The sequence below is a fragment of the Egretta garzetta genome, unplaced genomic scaffold, assembly GCF_000687185.1.
Source record: "Egretta garzetta isolate BGI_Z169 unplaced genomic scaffold, ASM68718v1 scaffold554, whole genome shotgun sequence".
NCBI classification, from domain to species: Eukaryota; Metazoa; Chordata; class Aves; order Pelecaniformes; family Ardeidae; genus Egretta; species Egretta garzetta.
In genome coordinates this window covers 67,829-86,633 of record NW_009259499.1, presented here as the reverse complement: position 1 = coordinate 86,633, position 18,805 = coordinate 67,829, and the positions used below count along the sequence as shown (strand labels likewise).

General features: G+C 37.1%; 1 protein-coding gene across 4 annotated transcripts; it reads right to left on the bottom strand.

Annotated features, from left to right (window-relative positions):
• Positions 1 to 2,120: 2,120 nt before the first annotated feature.
• Positions 2,121 to 13,989, bottom strand: LOC104125035 (T-cell receptor-associated transmembrane adapter 1). 4 transcript variants are annotated; one of them, XM_035892988.1, is made up of 7 exons: positions 13,898 to 13,989; positions 13,321 to 13,387; positions 8,276 to 8,380; positions 6,588 to 6,624; positions 5,189 to 5,250; positions 3,848 to 3,906; positions 2,121 to 2,617 (listed from the first exon to the last, which is right to left on the bottom strand). In XM_035892988.1, exons 3-7 carry the CDS (start codon positions 8,376 to 8,378, stop codon positions 2,351 to 2,353), a joined length of 528 nt encoding a protein of 175 aa, XP_035748881.1. In that variant the 5' UTR covers positions 8,379 to 8,380; positions 13,321 to 13,387; positions 13,898 to 13,989; the 3' UTR covers positions 2,121 to 2,350. The 4 variants fall into 4 exon arrangements, with proteins under 4 accessions (XP_035748881.1, XP_009635727.1, XP_035748883.1 ...); XM_009637432.2 differs by lacking the exon at positions 13,321 to 13,387 and having other exon boundaries at positions 13,898 to 13,983; XM_035892990.1 differs by lacking the exons at positions 13,321 to 13,387; positions 13,898 to 13,989 and adding an exon at positions 11,529 to 11,570.
• Between the last annotated feature and the right edge of the window lie 4,816 nt (positions 13,990 to 18,805).

Here is an 18,805-nt window from a genome sequence, read left to right as displayed (position 1 = left end):
TGGATGAAGTGTATGGAATATGCTTTATGAACCAACTTCCCCTTGGATTTGTTGAGGTAATTATTTCCCAGTATTTCTTGATACACCAGTACTGAGAGACTGCATAACTGCATTAATCTAGAGGAAACCAGATGTACCTGAATCCCATGAAGTGGACTTACTGTTACATATACACTCAATGTTCATTTCCATTAAATTAATGATCAGGCTGAAATGACAGGCTGAATTTAGGTAACTCATTGAAGTCCTTTGACTTTGGAATTTTTAGAGGAAAGGCATAATCAAGAGTGCAAATGCTGTGAGAAAACTGGGAAATAGCAAATTTTTTACAAAGTGTACACAAACTGTATTAAATGAAAATAGAGCATCCTGTGTTTCATGTGTATGTTGGAAAATAGTAACAAACTCTTGGGCCTGTGCTTATTTGCTTAAGAGATTGTTTAAGAAACCTTTCTCTTCATTATCTCAGAGGGCCAAGTATTGCATCTGCTTGGTGCCAGCTAAATTGAAATATTCATAAATATTTTACATACTGATGCTATTCAAATAATTTTGGTATGTGAGTCTAAGCAAGAGTATCTTTATGTATTTTGTTACTTATTTTGTTCCTACTGTGGAACAAAGTATAATTCCAATCTAATCAAATTTAGTATTTCATGCACTGATATCTTGGTCTTTGGCTTTGGCTCTGCCTTCCTCCTTTCCCTCCTTAGGATCTTAGACTCATCGTTTAATACAGTTCTCGATTAAAGCGTTTTTTATCAATTCTTCAACAGTATTTATTTTTGCTTTTCCCAATGGTAGTTGGTGTAAGACTGTGATAACACAGTCACTTTAATTCCAAGTCTGCCTTGTTTCTGGGGTGTAACAGCCAAACATATATTGGCTGGATTTCTGCACACAAAAGCAAGTGCTAGCTCAAGACAGGCAGTGACACTGGGCAGCTTTGGCTGCAGGGGTTGGCCCTATTTGGTCTAGCGCAGAAGTTAAGGCATGTTAAAGAGACTCATTAACTATGAGCTAAACTAAACATGAACCAGGCTGTCAAAGAACTGGTGCTTTTACATTGTTGGGGTTTTCTTCTTCATAAGTTTGTCCCATCTCTGGGCATGTCCATCCACTTCTGCTCTTAGAAGATGTGTTGGCTCTTGGTACTATGGGCTTTCTGAATGTTTTGGTTTTTGTAGCTGCTTTCAGGATTATCTCCTTCAGGATCTGAAACACTTGCAGGGCTCTGTATGTGCTTGCGAGTTTCAAGCTCCTTGACACTGTGCTCTGCATGGACTTTAAAGGTTCTAATATCCTTTTTTTTAGAAGGCCGAACCGTCCGACACACAGAGGTAGGCATATTATATCAACATGCCTTACTGTTTCTTGCTATGGCTACTTATTGACTCCCAGAATATAAAAATAAATCCTCACACTATAAAAGCTTACCGTCTTTGAGTTTAAAGTCGTAAGATGAATGTGCACACAGTATGTGAATTATTTGGGGAAATAAAAAGCTCTTTCTACTTTTGTAAAATAATTGGTAACAATGGCAATGTAAAATGCAATAGGAATTTAAACATCACATAGAACATTAGAATGAAAAAATCCTCCCTAGGAGATTTATTGTTACAGATCATCTGCCAATATCTTTGTGGAATCTTGAATACAGCTGGATAGAACATTATGTTAGTAGAGGGGTTGAGATTTGAGATGTATTCTGGTATTGCTCAGACAAGGAAACTAAAGATATATGAGGATATTGCTGAATCTTGCGAGATGTACAATTACTACTTTAAACAAGCTGTTAAATTATTCTCCAATTAGCTTTAGATGTATTGTGTTATTATCATAGACCAGTCACAGTGGGAAAATACGCAACATTGAATGGTAGATTGGGAAAATTGGGACTAATTGTCCCAACTAAATCATTGTGTGCAAGTGTGAAACAATTTCCAAAGGTACTGTTAAAACCTGTATAAAAGAATTGTTATATTCTTTTAGAGCTCTACAGACAACAGAGCGGGTCTTTCGGGACCGTTTGAAAGTTGATGATTGTTTTAAACACAGGATTGCTTTTTACAGGAATCAATACCATGTGAATGCTGAGATACCAGCTTCTACAACTCCCTTTCAAAATGTCTTCAGAAGGGCAGGTCCTTCTAAGTGGCAGTTTGGATCTTATTCCTTGCTTAGTCCGTAAATGTGCTTGGAAGACACTTTGGAACACTCAACTTACCCATTTTATACCATTGTTTGGTGTGCCAGTTTGCCAGGATATTATCTCTAATAATTCACTGTTCCTCCAGAATGAACAAGCAGATCTCACTTTATGATTACGTATTTGGTTTGTGAAGCCATTTCAGATGTTCTCTCCTTTTGTAGTATGAATCAAACCCATTAATCTGATGGGATCATCATGGATGGCTTCTATGTTTGCTGTGTTTTCAGCAGCCAGCTGCTCACTGTTGAGGTAAATGCTAACTTTGGAAGCCGGTATGGTGGGGTTAGATGATCTTTCTTCTTCATCCTCCTCTGTTGAAGGGTCTTTCTTTTTCCTTGGTTTTCTGCGTTTTCCCTTGACACTGTGATCAAGTGAGGCGTAACACATCTGATTGGCAGACTCCACCTAGAAGAAAATTCGCTGTATATTTAACATTCAGTAGTTATGCTTGCTTTAAGCTTATGTCTAAGGCTTTGAGTATGTCTACACTGTAATCATAGTAGTGGCTGAAGTTAACTCAAGCCAGCTATAAATTAGCTCATTAAAAATACAAATGATTGAGCTGTGGCAGCATAGAAAACAGACCACCATAACCTAACAGTAAATTACTCATTCTTAGGATAGTGGCAAGGAAAAATTCATCAAAGTATTATTGGAAAGTTTCTCTGTGGGAAATGAGGGTAGCTTATATAATCAGTCCAAGTTCTTTGGGATGCAAGACATGATTTGATTGGGTTTTTCTTCCCACTTTTTTTTTTTTTTAAATTAGAATCCAGTTATTAGCAACAACATTTTTCATGGGCTTTGTGCAGAAAAACAAAGATGGGTAATTCTTGTCTGTATATATAATCTCATTTCCAGTGCAAAATGTCTGCTTTGTATGTCTTTCCCCTGCCTCTCTCTGCGTTTTTTCAAGCCAAATTGTCAGGCACTTCTGACACTGGAGTTTTCATAGATTCTTCTATTTCTGTGAAGTTAATGAAAACAAATGTATAAATAAAAAAAGGGGGCAGTATTCCTACCCCCTGGAAGTATCCTGAGAGAGGCTGGAAATTGCTTCTTATGAAATACCTGGAAATCAGCTCAGGAAATTGATGCTAGGAATGCTTCAATTACAGACAAATTTCAGTTGAAGCTTGTATGTTTTTAGGCATCCAAGTATCTCAATGAAATACAAATCAATAGAAAACCAGTCTTCTTTCATTTGTTAAGGCACATAGATTTTGTGCTGGGCAGGAGAGGGCCAGTCAAACTCCTCATTATTGTGTGATGCAGCTTGTGTTTTCACTTGGTTGATGTCCCAAGTAAATAGAACTAGATCTTTACATAAGCTATAGCAGTAGACACAGGCTTAATTCAGCCAGATCTGCATGCCTGTGACTGAGCTTTATAATGCCATGTGGATGGAAATGAGCTGTCTGTAATTCTCCTGCTCCCTCGTTAATGACCCAGATTGAACACAGGGTCAAGTCTATGCTTAAATTCCCTAATGAACAGCGACACTAACGCATGGTAATTTTTTGTGATAAGCAGTGTGAAGATTTTTGTTATGTATTGTCATGGGATAAACACAAGAACTCTTGAGGCAGACCACATCACCCTAGTTCAGAGATCCAGAATTAAAATTAAAGATACCTGTAGCTGGTTAACTGGCCTTTGAGGCTGGGACTTCATCTGCTCGTAACAACATTCCTCTATAATTTATCAAAGCAGAAAAATGTTAAGACACACTACTGAGTTTTAAAAGATATGATTAACAGAACCTCCCTGTTACAGAGCTAACTCCCCCCCCCCGTTTACTGTGATAGAAGTTTGTTTTGTTTTGAAATCAAACACAGATCTCTTCCTCTACTTGTAGAGGGGCAAATAGCTAAGAAATTCAGACACACATACTGTGAAAATGAAGATTACTTTCTGTTCATATGGATGGAAAGTTTCTCGTTATTCGCTAAGTGGGCATCCTTTTAGACTGCTAGGAGGATATTGCAATTAGGTGGTAATCGAGTACTGAGATATTTTTCAGTATAGGCAATTTTTGCTTTGGCTGAGAAAGAGGCTGTGAGTTGCAGCAGCTGGTGATTAAATTCTATTCCTGACTTTACTTTCAGTTTTCTGTAAATATGGTGCAAGTTATTTTCTCATTTTACCCGTCAGTAAAACAGATTACTTCCTTACAGTTTTCAGGCTTTTGGAGTGGCAATGCATTTGAGTGCTGGTTTAGTTAAATTTATGCAAACCCCATGTGGAAAAAGTTGGGTTTGTTTTTGTTTTTTTTTTCCTGCAGTTCAAATACTGGAGTTCAATTTTGCTTAACCCCGAATAAGGCTAGCAAGAAAGTTGTCTTTGTGTTACTTAAATACTGCTTTAACACCCTAAGGGCTCTGAGAGACACACCCTCAGCATATCCAGCTCTAGCTGCAGTTATATGTTACTGTCTTTAATGTGGTGTATCTCTGCCCAGGATCATTAACTTCCGCCCAGTAAAGCAGAGCAAAGCTATGCCTGACCACCATTCACCCACTGGGCTAACATGTTTTAGCATATTTGTCAACATCACTGGTGATCTGTGGATAGCCACAGCAGAGAACTGGTACATGTTTGTTTCTGCCACCTTCTGTGGGAGCATTGACTTCGGGCAGTGAGTAACATGTGTCTTAGATTGCTTTAACGTGCATGGATCAAGCTGTTATTTCAATTGGTACAACTTTACATGTAGAAAAGCCCTTGGTTTTGAGATATTTGGCTGAACGGGACCATTTGGACTGTAAAAATTCAAGTTCAGTATGAGGTCTGGTCTTACAAACAGTAGTGTAGTATGGTGGTTCTAACCCAAGTAGGTATTAATACAGCTAATTGAAAAAGGGTAGATTCTCAAGTTTGTTATTTGAGAAACACAGAGTGTGTTGGTCAGTCAACTTTTAACCATGCATTTATTACAGCCTCTGAAAAGTCACGTGTTCTTAAATTGGCTCTTACCTAAATTATCTTGATGGAGATTGCCATAAACTGGGTCATCATCTGTGTAATAGTCATCATAGCTAAAAGGGGAATGGAAAGATGCATTTAATTCACAGAATATGCTTTATTTAGGACAGCACAATTCTACTCGAAACATTTTATGCATGTATAGCAATAGCAAATTTTATGTGATCTGAAAAACAAGACAAAAAATATTGGGAGGGGAGAGGGGGGGGCAGAATTACCAGTTTTGCAAAAGAGGAAGAAATGGCGATGTCCGTATTCTGAAGAGAGTTTTGTTATCTAGCAAGAATGGAACTCTTCTTTCCTGTAACTTATTTACATATAAAGCTAATCTCAAAACTACTAAGCTACTGTTTTGTATAGTTCTAGAAATATTAACGATCACTGAAAGGAACCCAGTTCATGTTCTCTGAGACCACGCTGCAATACAGACTAAAGCACTAAATGCATCTTTTGGGGAGGTGTTCTTAAGAAGTCCACCTTTGTTTCAACTAAAATACGTACGTTGACACAACTAGAGAGGACCAAAGCAAAGTTCAGCTTTGGATATTTAATGGTAGTCTGCGTTTCATTACCTGGTGTTGCTTGAAAATGTTTTTAAGCGGGTTTGTGAAGATGGGAATTGTTAGTGTGTAACCTTATTCCTATTGCATCCCTGTACTGTGCCTCATCAAGGGAATGGAGTAATGCAGCCTAACACCACTTTTTCAGTGGTATTTTTCAACTGAACAGGCAGTAATAGACAGAGACTCCCCAACTTCAGGTAAATTTGTAATTAAGGATTGATTTGGGGGAACATGTGAAGGCTTCTGTATTTTTATTTCAAGGGATTGAATATTTGGGTTGAGGTGAGACTCTTTCCATCTCTGTTTTCTGAAGTGTTTGGGTTTGGTTTTTTTAATATGGAATAAGAGAAACAGATTTGTAACAGATCATGAGCAGCTGTAGGCAGGCTCCATTTTATTGCTTTTGAACATCATGGGTAAAAGAAGGGTATAAATTATTGCTTCACAAGTACTAAAAATCAGACTATAATTTATCGTTGTTTCCTGAGAGTCCTTTTTAATTATCATAGATCTATTGAGTTTGAGTGATAGTAAATAGCATTTTAGCTCAATATCTTGCAATACCTTCAGTATATAAAATTATCATATTAGCATGCAATTATTTCGTTGTTGATAAAATGACTGGATTACATCTCTCCCACATGAATTTTTTTTTTCCCTGTTTTCTTTGGAAGACTTTTTTTCCATAACCAACCTGCTCTCTGACATTTTCAGGCAGGCTGCATGAGATATTGGATTTTCCTCTATGGCACCCCTCTAAAGCCATCTGTTATTATTTATTGTTTGTTTCACCCTTGCCAGAAAGAAACTTTATTTATCCAACTTACCTTGGACTGTTGTCCTCATAGTCTTTATATATTTTATCTGGAAAATTTGTTAAAAAAAAAAAAAAAGTGAAGAGAAAATGAAAGATTCCAGAACACTTGAGATAATTGTCTTAACTGACATGCTTTTGATTCCACTGTAGAGAGTAAAATAGGGAGTCCTTGGCTCTCAGGACCTTCAGCTGTCCCCCTGCTTTTCTCAAATACTTTTGACTAATGCAAGAAATGCTTGTGTTATGACTCTGTACTGTGGCTTCAAAGTCTATGTTAGTTTACAAGACCCAAAAAATGTATTGTAACACTTGCAATTAATTCCTGATTTCCTTTTCCTCCTGCTTCTACCTCATCTTTTTCTCTGCCTAGGGAGGTGCATCATGTGTTTATATTACAAGGTGAAGTGTTCATTTATTTTACTAGTTCTGTTGCTTGTATCTCTGAAAGAGAGATACCCTGTGATACACACAGATTAAGAAATTGAAGCAGAGAGACAACGGCTACAAAGAGATTTATTGCTAGAGCTTGATTAATAACTCAGGAATACCTGACTTTCTATCCTCTGCTCTAGGAATCCAGAATTTAGCATGGTAAGCTCCAATTCCACGAACAATGCAGCATCAGCCAATCTGACTGAAGCTTTGCTCAAGGTTAGTTTTGTAAATATCTGTGACATTTCATCCTAGAAATATCTGCCTAGTAGCACTAAAGGGCAAAATAAGCCAAAAAGGCACACATCCCCCATCCCACAACGCTCCAGCAGCTCTTTTAACTTTCTGTAACAACCTAATTCTCTTACAGTTGGTGAGTTCAGTTCATCAGCATAGGCCTTCCGTTTAGGTAGCTAATGTATGTGTATGTGTGTTTAATGTGGTTGAATCCACCAGCGTTTGCCTGCCCACCCTTACGCATATAGCACAGGTGAAGTTTTCCCTCTGTAAAGGCCATTTTTTCCCTGAATGGGAGTGGTGAGGATTGTACAACTTAATAACTATAGCACTGCATGCACAAGAGACGTTGCACTGGCATAATGAATTCTGTTTAAAAACTCATAGTTAATTTTAACCAAAACCAGAGTATGACTGTAGTCACCCTCTACCATAAATTAAACTAATCAGTTCCTTATTTTGAGTGACATTGGTTTAAGAGCTACATTCGGATCCCACAATGAAAAGCAATTAGAACTTTTTTTCAAAATAAAATGATTAAGCATAAAATGTGTATGAAATCTGAAATTCAAACAAGTATTCAAACAGGCATTTTAGGAGGAGAATTTTTTTCTCAAATACATTTTGTATTAGTGCAGCTACTTAAAATAATTTTTAAATTAAAGTAAAAATGGTACCAGTTGCATGCAAAATACACTTTAAAAAGGGGGAAATTACATGTGTTAAAAATATATTTTAAAAATAAGCCAGAACTAAATTCTTCACCTTATACATATTCTGTTGGTTTGTCTTCAGAGAATGGATTTAGGTAGTTGTTTTAGCAGTGGATTGGGCAGCTGGCAATCATTCTGTAATCACACCTGACTCTCCTAAAAAATTTTGGAAGTCACGTCCTCTCAGCTAGAATCATTCTTGCCAAAAGATAACGTCAAGATTCTAAAGAATCAATTTGTTGCCTTGAAATCTCCCAGCAGTGATGACTTCCTTTAAACACTCAAATTCCGTTCCTTACAGAGACACATTACTTACCTTGCTTCTTTTTCATATAGTGGGAAATATTCAGTATCAATGAAACAACCAGAGCCAAACTCAGAAAGGCCAAAACTCCCCAGACAGAAAAATGACAGTCCATTTCTGTAATGGAAAGAAAACAATTTTATAGTTTGTGTTGTCTAACAGTTTTACTCTATTCTTTGTGGTTGGTTGATTTTTGCTTTCTGTAATTCAAGCTGCTATTTTGTTGTTTACACTGTGACAGCCATTTCTATACAAGCTAAATAATTAATATCAAAACCAGACGCTAGATAATAAGCAAGCAACTTCAATAAACTGTTAGCAGAACTACTGTTTCATAGCAATTCAGCCAGAGGTTGGGCTATCAGTTTGCCTGTAAAATGCAGTAAAAATCAGAAATTGCTGAAGAAAAACACATTTTACTGAATAACTTTTTTAAAGTTATTATATATAATGGTATAATTATGTTGTTATATAGTTATTAGTAATTATATAATCATATATTTATATAATCGAAGATAATTGTATTACCTATATAATTATGCATATAATTATATATGTGATAAATATTCTTATATATAATATAATATATATTATAAAATTAACTAACTGAAATTATTTTTGCAATTGTCTTTAATTTACTATTTGCAGTAAATTTTTGGCTAAATTCTAGAGTTCATTAATGTCATTCTGAAGATGAGTTCAGTCAAAACAACTTACTTCACTGGAAATGTCTCTGAATAATAGCTAAGACCATCAGGTTATAATAATCCCTGCAACAAGTTTCAAAGGTTGGTTATGTGTTTTCTTGCATCTCCTATTAAAACGACTTACTTACTTTACTCATATCCTCACTCTCCTTCCTGAGAAAGCAGAGGGTGTAGTGGCAAAGGATGAACAGTAACTGGGAACTGGTGAGCCCCCCTAGAACTACTCCAGAGAAAAACCCGACCAGTTCCTGAAGAACCACTTCTTCAGGAACAAAGTACAAGGTGGGTCAACTTAATTGAACAAAGCCTCCCTTTGCACTGAAGTCGCCTCTCCCCAGACTCCTGTTAGGAACACAGGAAGGAACCCACACACACCAAATGTGTTTTGTCATTTAATTAATTCTTCAATTAACCTGCTCATATTAATTTTCCATCACAAACCATGCTGAAGAAAATAGCCTATCTGTGACAGTATAATGGCCAAAATTATCAGTGTTGCTGCAGATGGCCTGTGAAACCCTTCCTTGACAGAGAAAATGCTAAGCCAAACACGTGAATTAAAGGAGCTTGATTTTTCACTTTCCCCGGAGGCATGTTACATGTTCTGGATTTGGAGTGTTTAAAATAAAGCCTCACCCAAAAAACCTAATGAACTCCACTAATACTTCACAAAAAAGTCTAGCTGGAGCAGAGCAGTCAAGGGGAGAGGCTGGATGATGCCATCGAAGTGAGATTCGAGCAGGTCCATAACGCTCTTGTTTGCTTTTGGTGTAGCTGCATTCCTTCAGGAGGCCGACGTTTTGTTTGCTTCTTAAAGGAAATCTGAGGTAAAGGGGTACAAGAATACACATTCCTACGTTGCCGGGCAGGGGGAGCAACGCATTTGCTCCTGCTGAGAAAGCAGAGTTTTGTTCCTCGGCTGACCAGCTCCAGCTCCCCTTAGGAACTGCCGCTTACAGGTTTTGTTCCCTAATTATGCTGGTGATGCAAAAGCTCTTTTAGTTTTGTTTTATTCCAAGCCACAGTTGTTTTTATGATGATGAGACAAGACAATTTTATCCTTGGCAGTAAAAAATCACAAATCTTATCAGCTTCTATGATGCAGGTTTCCTTCCTGATCAGAACTCTCTTTTAAGAGGAACAAAACAGCAAATAAGCTGTAACTTTCTGACAGACTTGTAACTGGTTGTGCACGTGGTATTTTCAGTGGTCATTTATCCTTCCTATTAAAGTAACTATCCAATTTCCATTCCTTTCTTTTCTCCTACCTGAGATTTCCCAAAGGTGGTTGAGGTCTCTCCATCACTGCAATGCTATTTTTCATGTTGAGAGGCATGTTTTGCAATGAAATACAGGCACTCGTGAGGAGAGACAACACCCCCATGAAGCAGCTATATATTATTCCAATATTTCAGAATAGCTATTAAAAGAAAGGGCTATCTCACCTTGAGAAGATATTATCAGGCCACATCAAGAACCACCGGTGTTTGAAATCTGGTTACTCTACAGTTAGTCACTCAACAACATTTGCATCCTACGCAACCTGTCCAAAACTACAAAAAGTCTATGTCAAAGTCAAGAACTTTTAAGTCTCAGTGTAGTGCCTGGATAATAAGAGTCATCTTTCCTTCTTCTCCTGTCTTTTTATCTTTTCTGAAGTGATTCCTTCCCATTTTTCTTATGTTCATTTCAGATTTCTTTTTCTACAAATTCTTCTTTTTTTTTTTTTTTTTCAGGGAGCAAAAGCAGTATTTTGGCCTTAAGAGAAGTGAAGCAGACGTAACTGGGATAGAAACTACAGCCCTGGCATTCATTAGAATAAAAAGTGAGTAGATACCTCAAGAACAGCTGGAACCTAAGTTTGTACCTTTTTCTTGATACTGAGTGCTGTCATTTATCTTTCTGATTCAGGAATCCTATTTTCCCCTGGTGTTGCCAGAGTAGGAGGAGAACTCTTAGTTTCAAATTTAATATTTTCAGCCCTTAAGTGAAGTGGTAACCAAATTTTTAATTACAATTATTTTTTTTTGTGTTTCAGCTTCTGATTTAAATTGGAATTATTATCTAGAAATGAGTAAAGGTTGGAAAAAAGTTGTTTCCCTTTTCACTTTCAAGCTTAACTTCTACGGTATTTGGGCAGTCTGACTTCTCTAGGACTTTAAAAATATTCTAGCAAAACAAATGGCATGAAGCTTGGATTTCTAATAAAACGTACCAATGTTTTAAACCTCACAATCTATAGCTCTTTCTTAAACTTTCTTTAGAAAACTGCATGGGTGTGAGGAGATTAAGAAAACAACATTTAAATTTATTCCTTGCTGAACACTACTTAGTTTATTTTTAAATTTATTTTCCACAACTCTGACTTAAACATCTGCTTGTATTTCAGTAGAATATATACAAATATATGTCTGACTTCAGTATCTCATTTTTTCATTTTTTTTGTCTTTGCAATGGGAGCTATTTGTTTGTCAGACAAGACTACTTATATCTCAGAAACAACAGCAGTTTTCATTTACCCCATGAAACCATAATAAAGACCTTGATCAGAGACATACCGAGTGCCACTCCGAGTGCTCTGTGCTTTTCTAATATCAGTTTCAGGTTAATCTTACTGTCCTATAAAATATGAGAGAATTTTATTTTATGTCTTAGCTTTACAACTAGCTATACAGCTCTCAGCTCTTTCCCAAGTGTTCTTGTACTACGCTTATAGTTGTTGCCAATATGCTATCTACATTTATAACTGCATTATTTAAATATTTACTAGTATTTACTACTTTGGCAAGAGCAGCAGTAGAAGGAAAGCTGAATACCTGTGTGAAGAACAATTTATCTCCTCAGATAACTACGCTGCTGTTCTTATATGTATAATAGCAGATGCAACCTGTGACAGCTAACTGGTTGCGCTAGGCAAAAAAAAAAAATAAATAACGTGACTGGGGATGGAGAGTGGGAGATGATAAATTAAAAAGAGAAGTCTATTAGACTAATTATAGTCTGTTCTGAAATAGTGTCTTTTATTCTATTCTCTAATCTTAATTTTCATTCAAGTCATCTACTGTCAAATGTAATGAAAACAGATTTTTTTTTTTATGTCTTACATATTTATTCCAAAGAACTCCTAGCATTGTGTTCAGGGACATTCACACTCAATTGCTGTCAAATTGAATATTCTAAAAAGTTCTGTTATAACTTTGAAAAAAAAAGTCCTAATGAAAAATTAGGCCCCTGGGAATAGTACACTATGATTAAAACAGGATAAGCTCAAATTCCATCATGGCTTTCTGTGATAGTCTATCTATGATGGGAAAAACCTGACTGATAGTAGTTTGTTCATAAGAAATCGTCTTGAGGCTGTCCCTAAAGTAATGTGCTCCTCTGTGAAAGAGAAGAGTTCATAGTATAACCAAAGGTTTCATGAAAAGGACAACAATTCTCATTTTATTTTTAGAAGAAGTTGGGAAGTGTGAGTGGGGGAAGTACTGTATTTAATCATTATAAAGATGACTGTATTTTGAATACCTAGTACCATAATCTGTCTAGTATTAACAATACATTCCTATTCTGCTGTTCTTTCATTTCTATTTGGAAACAGGGTCAAACCTGGATTTGCATCCAAGCAGAACATCTACCTTAGGTAATTTACTCCATCTGGATGAAGTTTTTACTTTTCTGACTTTAGGGATGGGTTATTCACCTCCTCTTAGTATATTTTACACTGCTGTAAACTAAGTGTACTGTATTCACACAACAAAATACAGGCAAATGAAAGACTTTCTAAAAACATATTTAATTGTGCTTTTTCTCCCTTTTAAATCTATTGACAATTTTCTCCACCAACATAGACAAGACATGGGAATAAATAGACTTTTGGTCACTTGTTCTTAGGTTTTCTCTTTGCAGGGTTCATTATACTGTAATTGGAGGGAGGTGGGGGGAAGAAGAAAACAAAAAAAATAACCAAGCAAACAAAAGCCCCCAAAACATTCTAATCTTTCCTGAATGAATTTCTGCAATTCAGTGTTATTGCAACTCAAAGGAGTGGACCTGATCACGTACCTACCTTTGGGGAAAGGGACCAGATTTAACAACTTGGTGCTAGAAATAGGTGTTTATCCTCCCAACAGCATAAGAATAGCTAGCAGAAGTACTACGTTTCATTCCTTCTTGTTCTAATGTATTTTGTTTAGAAAATCCATTACAAAGGGTAACAGCAAGATATCGTAGTTCTACCAGTTTTTCCTTCTGAAAAGGAACACAATGTGGGGAATATAGATATCTGTCGAGCAAGAACTTGACATGCCATCTATGGTATCAACCCATGATTCATAGAAGTAGGTTAATTACCTTGGTCACTACCAGATTTAAGATGATGATCTGGAGCACAAAACGGTTTGTTTCCTGTTGTTTCTGTCTGCAAATTTGTTAAAGATGAGAAAAAATTAGCTTCCCCCCCCTTTCTATTAAATTGTGAGATAAATAATATTCTGTACTAATGATCCTTAGAAAAAGAACCCATTAAGAGACTGATGAATGTTAAATTAACATTAAAGATGCTTCCACCTGTGTGAGTTGTTAAGAAAGGATTAATTCTCCAGAAAGAATTCCTTAAACTGCAATTAATTAGTTCACAACTAATTGCTTTGTAAGATATCAACTTCATAATTCAGAAGGGAAGCAGCACATTGTAAAATAAGAAGCCCTCAGCACAGTAAATATTTTAAGCACAAAACTAACACCAATGCTTAGTCTTCGTTAACAAACCTTAATTAATGAAGGTTTAAGCGGTTGATGATAACTCATCATCAACGTGATTATTAATAAAATTTGACTTCAGAATCCTGAGCAAACTTCTTGTAGTACTGGTAATCTACAGTCTGCTCCTTTGTTTTCAAGTTTGTAATACTGAAAAGAGAAGGCTTACCGTTTTTTGTTGTTTCTGGGAATATTCCCCGCCCCTTTATCCAACAGGAAATCAAGTTATGTTGGCGGACCTTGGACGCTCTTTTGTTTTGGACCTGGCAGCATGAATCTATCTCTAGAGTTGCCGTCAATCTTAAAGGTCTCCCGTCTTTTTTTTCACCTCCTTTGTTACAAACAGGAAATGTGGTTCAGGCTTCTACAGCCTCGCTAGCAAACTGACGGTCTCCTTCAGTGTTTGCCTCCAAGAGAGGAATAAAATATTCGTGTGTGCATTTGCACTTATTATCCACCTGTCTTGCCACAGAATAACACAAACAGGAACATTAGTTCCATTTTTTGTGATACAAACCTACTTTTGTAATATTCGTATGAGAACCATACTCTAAGTCTTCTTGTTTGTGATGTTATGTTGACTTCAACAAAAGTATTTAGATACCTCTTAAACAAAATTACAGAACTGTTTTACCTAGGAGTGCTATTTGACTCTTTAACTCTTGAGATTTTCTAAACCAAGTCTGAAAGACCATCACTGAGACAGCCTACAGTTTAGCAGAAACAGGATTCAGAGGCACAATGCAGAAATTATACCATTGCCAGCTCTAGAAGGTCAACTTAGGATATCATGTGCTTTCTCCATTCTTTTAAAGCCTATGAATCTGGGCCCACAATCCAGAACAGTTGTAGAGAGAGAGGGTAAATCAGCATGTGGCTTACTGGGTGTATTTATTTTCAAAATTTAATGAAACATGCCTGGTTTTGGGTAGAGCCATTTTATTCTCAGAATCGAAGTAGCTTCTTCCAGAGGAAGTTTGTACCCTGAGCACTGCCGAAGAAGCTTTCTGTTAACGTCTGAGGGTTTGGGAGATTTTTTTGCAGAGCAAACAGTTTTATTTCTAATTATGCATAATGCGGAAGTGGGAAGGGATGCTTAAGAAAAAGTGAACCACATGACTATGTTTGTCTTTCTGGAATGCGTACATTGAAATAGCCCGCAGTGTAGTCTAAGGAGCAAAGTAAAACATTGCTCTTCAAGAAAGGCTCTTATGTGGGAAAATGTTCTTTGCAGTATATGTTTATTTGGGATTATATTGCTTTGGAATATTATCTACCTTAGATCAACGCTTAAGAAATAATTTACTGGATTAACATTTTATTTGAACATGAAGGAGCAGGTTAGTCTGGATTAATATAATATACCCTTCCATTTGAGTCCAAAGGTGAAATAGACTCTTAACTACTCAGAGCTTTATCATAATGAAGTAGATTGATGAGAAGGAATTAATATAAAAATAATGAAAATGGTGTGAATTCTTACACTTTACACTGGTTTTGAGGTTGTAATTATCCTGATGAAAAATTGCATTAAACAAAAACAGTTTGAAAGTAGACATAGCCTTGGTGTTTGCCAGCAACTCAATTTAGACACCCCACTCACAAATATGGATAGAATCAAAATTTTTCATTGTTAAACCAAAAAGCATGGGTCCATCCCATTTCACTGAAAACCAGGATATAGAACTAGAGCTCCCTTCAGTAAATGATGCGTTATATGATCTGTAGTCTAAACTGTGGCTTTAAGCAGGGAAGAGATCCAGTTTTGTGAAGTGGAGACTGCAATTCATATGTTTGAAAGTGAAGGGTTTGTCACAAGCCTAGGGAAGAAGGTCTCAACCAGTTACGACTGGATTTAGTAGTTCCATGTCGTAGGCTCAAGTGAACAGAAGAGTCCTGGGGCCATCTGATGAGAGTATACATCTCTTGTTAAGAAAAAGAAGGATCCTGAATTGAGAGAAAAGCTGGAGAGTGTGGGAGATACTTACTGTAAAAATAGAGACAGTTGCTTAGTTTCTCAGCTAAGAGGACAAGGAGTAAATCTGAGATCTGCAGAGGATTCAGAATGAAATGCTTATCAGCCTGAACAAGAAGCTTACAAGGAATAAACTCCTGTGGAGATAATTAGGGGCATAATGGAAAGGTGAACACTGAGAATGCAGCAAGGGATTTCTGGGTTTGAAGTCCTTGTGGCGTGTTAATAAATCTGCTCTCCAAGAGCAAATCATTGTTGTACAGTATAAGCTTTGGCTGGCTGCAGAAGCAAAGTCGATTGCATTGGGCATGAGCTTGGTATGCTATTTTGAGCAGCCTGCAATAGACTGAAAGCTCCGTTAGATAGCAAGAAATTATTCACTGCAGGCTTTAAAATCCATTGTGAATTATAAAAGACTTCTTACTTCTCTTTCTTGTCCTTTATACTGGTGCTATGTTACAAAACTTAGTGAGCCAGTAGTCTGCTTAAAGTGCTGTTATTCAGGATAATAACGATAAGGACAAATTGTGCCTAATTTTAGAAAGACAGGACATAAGGTAATGCTACTCCATCTACATCTATTGTGTACAAAGGCGTTTCCTCCTCTTTTGAAACTCCCCAAGCTATGAACTGCTGGGTGCGTATTCTGAGGAAGTATCTCTGACTGCTTAGCTACTTACGTGATCCTTGGTAAACGTATGCTGCTGGTGTCTCCAAGATAAGAATCTATGTCAAATGGATGTATAACTTGGCTGGGAATAGCTCCTGCTGTTTGAGTTCTTGGAGAAGGTAAATGGAATACTATCCAATATTGAAGCACACAGATGTATATGAAGGAGTAAGTCTGTGCTCAAATGGAGTCAAACAGTACTGTTTGGCAGAAGACTTGGGTGACTGAGTGAAGCCGACTGAGAGATCACTTGACAAAGTGAAAAGAAGAACTTATAAAGTAGCATTTTGTTTGTTGTTTTAGTTTTTTAGAAGAATCCTAAAGCTGACATGAAAGATAACTTTGCATTTGGAAGGGAAGCCATACTTAGGAAGGGAGAGAGTGGATATTGAATTTCCTTCTTTGGGCTTAGCTGAGTCTTCCTAAGCTTGATGTTAATGTAGAGGGGAAAAAAAAAGAATAAGTGGTACATTATGGATGTTATGGGGTTTTTGTATTAAAAATCTATGGTGCTATCTACAGAATGGAATAACTAGAAATCCTAGAAGTGCCTGGGTTAAGTACTCATGGTCTAGGAAATGGTAACTCACGCTTACCATGAAGTTCCCTAAACTTGTATGTTTATGCATCTGTGTTATATATGGAATTGGAAGGTTTACACTCATTTTTGAGGAAGCAGATATGTGGCAGCAGCCAAACTTTTTAGATATCTATACCCAATTTTTGTGATGAGACAGCAGGCTGTTGCCATAGATCATGGAGATACGTCAGTGGCTGACAAAGGAAAGATTATAATATTGCTGACATCCCAACAGAGGAGGTCAGTAAGTTTTCAGAAGCAAGACCATTACTAGAATTTTTATATTTAAAGTACTATTCTGGATCTGGCTCAACCTTGGCAGGATGGAATGGTTTGCTGTGGTTGCTTAAAAAGGTAACAGTCCTTAGCAGTTCCCAGCAGTCTCTTCCAAGCCTGAAATTTGCTGTACATGACTGGAAGTGTCAAGGGAAAAGAATTTTTGGCCTTACTGACCTGAAAGGCACTTCACAGTTTGTACTTTCCCTTTCCTCCACCCCAAGAAATCAAAAAGCCCTACTGAATCCTTCCTCTTTGTTTTCAAAGAAGAAGGTCTTTGCTATGCCACTAAAAGAAAACTTCTGGGGACTGCCTTAACTGTTTCTTAGAAAATGGGTATTAAAACTAAATGTTACGTTTTTCAAGTGTAGTTGGAGAAAATGCAAATTTAATAGGCAGTTGGCACAAGCTTCTAATGCATTTGACTTGATAAACCTGCATCTCTTATTTACTTAAGAAGTCAATTAGTTCAGTACATTTTCGCCAATGCATGCATGTTGCCAGCAAGCTCTACTTTTCGAAGACCACAGAATGTATGTTTATTCTAGCTTCCTGAAGGGGAAATAAACTGCACATCTGACAACAGAATCGGGCCTCAAATGCCTACTTTCTCTACAACTACTCAAATTGCAACCTTTCTTTGAAAAATCAGATAATTTTCAGGTCTAAGTGGTGTAGTGGAAACCCCCTTGCAAAGAATGAAAGAGAGACTGTATGTAATAAAAGTCTTGAAAAGTGTAGGTATTCCAGCAAGATGTAAACGACATTTCCGTTTGAAGTGGGAATATATTTTTAATCATTAATCTTCTAGGATTTGCCAGGGAAGGTAACTACAGCAGAAATGCTTTGAGGGGGCTTATGCTGAAGTGGAGTCCGCTCTGGTTCTAAGCTCACAAACATATCGGAGGCATAGAACAACTCCTCTTTTAAGCTTAGCATGTGGCGCTCTGCTTAGATTGCAGGTGCAGACCTGGTGGGCCTTGTGTAGTGAACATAAATGAGCAGCAATGCTGCAGAAGAGAGGTTGGTGTAAAATAGCTGCCAGAAAGAGTGAGGCCTTTCAAGCCAGCCTCAAATGCTGCAGAGAGCTCTTCTGACTCCCACAGTGAATTTTGTAGTTGACGATAAAATTAGTGAAACAATCAGTGTCATTTGTGCGTTGTAGACAAAGTCCTGTATTCCACTGTTTTATACTAACCGCTGTTAAACATGGTGCTATCTCGTTAACTGCCCCTGAAATTACGGCTGCTATTACAAGCAATATCATGGGTTTCCTGTGGGGAAACCACAGGGGTTTTTTTCCGAATGCTACAAAACCTTATTATCAAGGACTGTAAAGACAAAACTTCTTATCTTGGTAATTCTGCACTGTCAAAATTTCCATTGAAAGCTCACACTGCACAATTGTGCAGCTTTGGGTGGGGTTTTTTGCCTTGCATGCTGTGAGGTAGCTGAGCAGTCTCTGCATAACTAACAAAGAGAAAACGGAACAGATGCTGCTTCATCCAAAACCAGCAGAAGTGTGGCCTTTCCATTGACTTCAGTGATATTATTTTCTGTTCAGACAGATGCTGTG